The sequence below is a fragment of the Hirundo rustica genome, chromosome 3 (assembly GCF_015227805.2).
Source record: "Hirundo rustica isolate bHirRus1 chromosome 3, bHirRus1.pri.v3, whole genome shotgun sequence".
Taxonomy (NCBI): Eukaryota; Metazoa; Chordata; class Aves; order Passeriformes; family Hirundinidae; genus Hirundo; species Hirundo rustica.
Window position 1 is genome coordinate 29,648,030 of NC_053452.1, and position 6,742 is coordinate 29,654,771.

General features: G+C 49.5%; 1 protein-coding gene across 3 annotated transcripts in view; it reads left to right on the plus strand.

Moving 5' to 3' along the window:
* LOC120751090 (uncharacterized) overlaps positions 1–6,056 on the plus strand; it is a 60,132-nt gene extending 54,076 nt beyond the window's left edge. For all 3 annotated transcript variants that reach the window (XM_040060438.1, XM_040060439.1, XM_040060441.1), the window contains one exon: positions 3,664–6,056. In XM_040060438.1, the coding sequence (XP_039916372.1) occupies positions 3,664–3,792 (129 nt within the window). In that variant the 3' untranslated portion in view covers positions 3,793–6,056. The remainder of the gene's footprint in view (positions 1–3,663) is intronic.
* The last annotated feature ends 686 nt before the right edge of the window (positions 6,057–6,742 follow it).

The following is a 6,742-nucleotide window of genomic DNA, read 5'->3' on the forward strand; positions in this document are numbered from 1 at the left end:
TAGGCTCCGTTTTGTGAGCGGTACCCAGCTGTCCGAATGCCATTAGAGTGAAAACATGAGCCTTTAATGTCAAGTGCGTATTGTTTGTGCTCTGAGGAGCCTCTGCAAGAGCTGGCCTGGGGTTGCTCACCAGGGGCTGTCAGGCAGGTTTATGGCACGCTCCCTGGGGACCTGCTGTGGCAGCAACAACTCTGAACACCCTTCCCTAGTCAAAGCAAAGTCCCGAGCATGGTGTGCCCAAGGAGAAGGGCATGCTGGCTAGGATGCTTGCCCAGACTACAGGGAGGCAGCTAGCCCAAGCAACAGGGTGGCAGGAGCCTGTTCCCCTCTCTGGCAGCTGGCTCTATCCGTTTTGTTCTGGAAATACACCTACAGAGCTTTGCCTTGTGCTACTCATCAGAACCAGACCACCACATGCTGTGATCCCAAATGTTGTCTTGGACTAAGCCAGATCAAGCCTGGTCATCCCTAGAGCTGGATATGAGCTCCAATCTAAAAATGCTCCTCTGCAAGAGGAGAGTTGAGGGATTTGGAGATTTCTTAGCTCCAGCAAGGGCGGTACAGAGGTGCTTCCCTGTTAGTCAGGGAGCAGGTGCACGAGGATGCTGTATTGCTCAGGGTTATAAAGGAGTGCACATTGGTCAGGGTATTGCTATGGATGAGGGCAGTCAGGTTATTGCCTCTTCTGTTACTGCCTGCAGATGGGCACAGGCCCTTTCTCACTCTGCCCTTGTCTGCTGTTGAAAGCCAGGGGTCATTTTGTGGCTGCTTCAGAGGTGCCATGATGAAGAGGCTGTATTGGCTGCATTTTGAGCCTCACTTGCAGCTGCCTGACTGCCAGTGAATCTAGGCATCTTCCCATGTCTTCTCACATCCCTGACCTTCAACCTCAACCCTTGTTCTGTGCCCATCATCCTGGCAGTGTCCTGGGAAGGCTCTCTGCCCCACGCATTGGCCACAGAAGAAGACCCAGAGAGAAACCATAGCACAGCTTTCCACCCAAAGCCTGGTGAGTTTTGTAGGTGACATTTGTCTGTCCTTTGGACCTGTCTTTCCCCAGCCTCTTCATCTGCCGTCTGCCAGAAATGAACGGATTCAGCTGCCTTCCCTAATCCTGTCTGGCATTTCAAAATGGAGGGGACTGCCAGGTTCTTTGTTCCCATTCCCTCTTGGCACTGGCAGGGGACCTTCTCTGCTCTGGAGTAGGACAAATGTGCTGATTTATTCTGCCCCTTAGCTTTGAATAGGGGTTGCTATGTTACCTTCCAGCTCTGAGGCCTGCCAGAGCATACACCATATATAACCCCACAGCAGGTGGCTATTGAGTAAAGGCCCTTAAATCTGCCTCTCTTGTTTCTTATGCTGCTGGCCAAGGTGTCAGGGGGATGTAGCAGGGCATGATTTGCTGGCTGAAACTCCAGGCACAGCTGATGCCAGGCACCATGTTGGCATTTTCCATTCTCAAGTGCCCGTCTTAATTTGCAGAAGAGAGACCGACTAGGCAGGAACACGCTGCCCACACTGGCTTTTAGAGGTTTTTCCTGATGTGAAGGCTGCTGCCCCATGGGGCTGAGCTGTGACCAAGAGCCTGGAGACAAGAGGCTTCCAGATCCTGCTGCAGTTACTGCAGCACTCAGGGCCTGGTTTGGGCACTTCCTTAGCTCACTCTGATTTGCTGTGTGTGTTTGGGTCGGACAAACCATCTGAGCGGCTTTTTGGGGATATTTGTGTGTTGTTGTCTTGTAATGACAGGTTAAAACCCAGGCAGAGGAGGGGTGAAGGCATCAAAACATCACCTTGCCATGCTGTTAGGTGGTTGCAGCTATGTGATAGACCTGAATCTGAAGTGCTAAATGAACCTCTGTCTTCTGTGAAACAGTAGAGTTGGTAATTGTTCCTTAAAAGCCCAATTCTTTGAGAAGCAGTCCCACAGTGCAGGCTAAGCAAAGCAGACCATGGTTCTAGTTAGGAAAGGCCTAGAAAAAGGAGCAGGGAGTCACATAATACCGCAGCCCAGTCTGAATCACATAGAATGTTAAGAGCTCAGCCTATCAGACCAGGCTACTCAAGGCCTTATCCAGCCTCACCTTGAACGCTGCCAGGGTTGGAGAATTCACAGCCTCCCTGGGCAACCTGTTCCAGTGTCTCACCACCCTCACAGGAAAGAATTTCTTCCTAATATCTAGACTAAATTTCCCCTCTTCCAATTTGTACCCATAACTCCTTATCCTGTCACTACAGTTCTTGAAGAAGGGTCTCTCTCTGGCTTCCCTGTAGTCCCTTTCCAGATACTGGAAGGTTTCTGTGAGGTCTCAATGCTACCTTTTTTCCCTCCAGGCTGAACAGCTCCAACTTTCTCAGCCTATCTTCATCGGGGAGGTGCTCCCGTCCTCTTAACAACTTCATGTCTTCCTCTGGACTTGCTTCAACAATTTCATATCCTTCTTCTGTTTGGGACTCCACAGCTGCATACAGTACAGGTGGGGTCTCACCAAGAGCAGAGTAGAGGGGGAGAATCACTTCCTTTAACCTGCTGACCGTTCTGCTTTTGATGCAGCCCAGGATTCCACTGGCTTTCTGAGCTGTGAGTGCACAGTGCTGGCTCACGTTGAGTGTTTCGTCAACCACCACCCCCAAGTTCTTTTCTGCAGGGCTGCTTTCAATCACTTCTCTCCTCAACCTGTAGGTTTTTGGGTTTTTTCTAATCTGTATCTCATTGAGTTTTTTCCTAACCTCTGTGAAAATAGTGGTAAAACCCTTCCCAAGAATGATGGAAGTGAGATGAGTGTAGGGGACATTTGCATGAGTTTCTGAGCTGCTGAACTTCCTACATATTCCTTGGGAATGAACTCTGCAGAATCATGATTAAACACTCTCCTGGACCACAGAGCAGCAAGACCAGCATTTCTGTCCTGTCACACAGTGCAGGGAGTACATGGCTATTTCTGGCCTCCTTACTCTGGACCTGTTCTGACCATGCTCTGAACACTGGGAGCAAAAGAGGAGAGCATGATCTTTAATGGCCACGGTAGAAACCAGTCTGTAAGGCCTTGGGAGTGGGATCCTTTTCCTCCGAGCATGTCTCAACCATTCCTCATCAAAATGTAGAGTCTGGAACCAAAAACCCTGGAGAGTTTCAGCATGCCTGGGACTTTAAGAAAGAGAGTGGTTTGTAAATCTTTATTGGAGAACTGTTGAAAAATGGGGCTGAAGAATGAATTTCAAGAGATGACTTAGTTTGTCTCCATGCTCTAAAATTGTATTAGATCTTATTTCAAGGCCAAGTGAATTTAGCTCTTCCATGTGGTACCTTTTGGTAATGATGCTTTCCTGATTCCGGTACTCTAAATGCATCAGGGATATCCTGTTTCACTTAGTGGCTAGAGGTGCCATGGGCCCTAGTCATGTGGATCCTAAGGACCTCAGTCCTGGAGGAAGGGAGGTGTGTCTGCTTTTTATCTTAAGGGTAAGAGCAAGGATGTGAGCAGAGTGCTTCCAGTGCTTATGTTAGTGCCATTTGCTGCAAGTGCAAGCACGACCACCCATTCAAGGAGGTGTAAGCATTTGTACCAGAGAGGAGGATGCAAAGCTCTCAAGGCAGGAACTTCACTGTTGGCAGCTGATATGAGCACTGACTTCATTCTTCTTCTTATTCCCCTGCAGAGCATCAACGGAGGCCGCCCGCCACCCCACTTTATGTATGATCCCTCCACTTTTGCCTTCCGTTCCCTCAGCACCTTGAAGCCGCTGAGCCCGATAGCTCCAGTGGAAGAACCGTCATGTGCCTACTGAAGGAGTTGCTCCAAAAAACCTCAGGAACTATCAACCAGTGTCCTGCCTGGCAGGGAGAAGGGGAGGTGGTGATACTCAAGGGGAGGGGTGGGAGAAGAAGGGGCAATGGCACATCTTTGCAATGCAGCTGCTCTGGCAGGAGGAAGCAAATGGCTCGGTAGCAGTGCCTGTTCTCATACCACTGATGGATCCAAGCAGTGGCAGATGTAGTGAGTTTTGTCTTTCAGGGCAAAGCAAACCACTCAGGTCCACAAATGGCCAGAGCTACCCCCAAGGCAGAGTCAAACATGAGGGTGGTGGTGAATGAAGATATCCAGAAGGTGTTCAGGGGTTAGTATGACCTGCATGGCAGCAGGGATGAGTGATGAAGCTGTGAAACCAAATCCAGTCAGTTTCCCAAGGATACCTAGGTCTGCAGTGCTTTGCTATAGACCTGACACTTCTCCCTCTCAAAAGTGAGCTCAGGGTCGGAGACAGAGGCTATACAGAGCTGCTTGCAAAACAAGAAGATCCCTCTCTGAGACTGTTACAATTGCATTCACATCAAGCTCTCTTAAGTGGAAAACCCTAGGACAGGGAGGTGTGTGGAGGAGTAACTGGCTCATTTAGCTGTGCATTCCAGATTATCTACTGGCAGCTCAGTGATACTGTCCAAAAAGAGACTGAAATAGGTGAGTGAGATATCCATATGTAGATCTGGGGTTAGAATAAAATTCTAGAATTGGAAGGTCTGTGTTGAGCCATCCAGGAAAACTCAGCACCCACCTTCAGTCCTCTCAGCATCATCAAAGAGAAGAACTTGAGGGGGTGACTGTGTGCTCATGGATCTCCTCTCTGCTGAGGCAGTGTGTGTTCTGGGGTATGTAACACCTCTCCATGGTATTGTCCCACTGCATGATGATGGAGGTAACTGGTACTACCAAACTCAAACCAATTTAATTTCTCCAGCAAGCTTTCCACAGCCCTTGTTTAGGCTAGCTGTTAAATTCAGGTACACTCTTCTGGTATCAGTGGAACAATATTCCCAGATGAAGCAAGGAATGGGAAAAAGCAGTCCATTTTGTGGCTGTTGGTGGAAGAAACAGGAGGGGAGTTTGAGTGAAGGTGGGGGACATTTCCTCACAGTTCTGAGGCTGTTGGAACCATGCTAAGCCTTGCTACCACGGGTGTTTGACTGGGATCTGTCCTTGAGGCATGTGTGTGTTTTGTGCCACAAGGCAGGAGTTAATTGCTCTTGCCTCTCCTGTTGAGTCAGAGGAACAAGGCCTTTCCTCTTGCTGCACCTGGTGGAGAGAGTAAGCTCTTTGTGCAGGTATTCCCCACCATGAGCCTGTATCTGAGTGCGAGGGGAAGCAACTAGTTTAGTGTTTATCCAGATCAAGAGGAACAACTGTGAGTAATACAAAATATTTTTTTGTTTTTTAAATCTGCCTCAGTGTAGAGTCTTTGATGCTGCTCTTTGATTGAGACCAATGGTCAGTCCAGCTGCCAGTAGGAGGCTACCCAGTGAACTGGTCTGGGCCCTTCACTGACGCCCCTGGGGGAAGTCCAGAGGCTGTAGGCTTGGGGACCTGAATCCCCCACCCCACCCTCTTCTCCCTAACTCCTGTCATTCAGGCAGGCAGAGCAGCTGGGCAAGGTGGTGAGGGGACATGTGTCCTGATATTGTCCCAGCTCTGCCTGCTCTTTGGTTCCAGGCTGTTACAGCTGGGCCACCCCTTGCACCAGCACCACCTCCAAGAGGACACTTGTATTTACTGGTGAGGGACCTCTGGCAGACCCTCATGGTTCCCTGTAAGTCTCTGTTGCCAAGAGAGCGCAATTCCTCTGCTGATTCCTCCTGCCCCCTGTAGAAATTCTGCTTATCTTGTTTTGATGGCACACCTCAGCTTTTTAACTGCTGCCAGACTGAGCTGACCAGTGCAGGACAGGAAGCATTTCTCCTTTGGACCAAATCCCTGTGCTCAGGAGATGGGACAGCAATAGCCTGGTCACTATCTGAGAGGCACATTCCTTGTGCAGAGGGCTGGGGTGGCAGCCCCTGCACGGCCCTGCAGCCTCAAGCTTTGCCCAGCAAGAGCTGCCGAGGCACTGGGGCCCAGAGGTGCGTTCCTGCCAGCCAGCAGGTGGGGCAGGCTGCCTTGCCCCGGGTGGGAGCAGGGAACAGGGATGTCCTGCCCGATATCATTGCCTTTTACTACTTTTGTAACTTTTCTGTCTTTTTCAGTCAGAAGAAAAAATAATAATAATAAAAAAATTTAAAAACTCCACAATGAAATGAAGTGTAACAGCTGCTATATTCACACCTCTTGAATATAGAGTGGGTCTTGTGGGTTTGGCATCTTCTGGGTGTTTGTGGGCAGGGCTATGGGGGGGGGTGGAGTAGAGTCAGCTATGACACAGTGCAGCCAGTCCTAAGCACTCCACAATGCAAGGAGGCCGCCTCTGCAAGTGAATGGCTTTGAAAATGGAGAGCTTTTCCAAAATGAGTGGCAGGTTCTTTGTATATGCAGCTGCTCCATTTGAGGTGCGGTGTACCGGTATGGTGTGTTGTCCCGCACTGGTGCTTTGCCTTTGGAGTGAGTTGCCTATTGCTTGGGCAGGTCAAATGTAGCCTGACTGGAGCTTTCCAGCCCCGCCCAAAACAGAAGGGTGGGAACTACCCAAATAGCCTTTGGCTTGTAATTTTAACTTCAGGAAGTCTTGCATATCCGTCCTGAGATTCTCCACAGCCCTTTTGTTTACAGCCAGAGCAGTTTTCTTTCTCCATAATTTGGCTATAGTTCACTCCTTCCTCTGGATTTTGCTTTAAATACACCATCTTTGGTACTTGAAATGTGCATTCCCCACCCCTTGCTATCTACTTGAGCTAATTCCTGTCTCTCCCCACCTCTCCTAACTCTGTATCTTCACCAGCATCTCACAAGACTGTTACCTTTGTCCCCTCTTC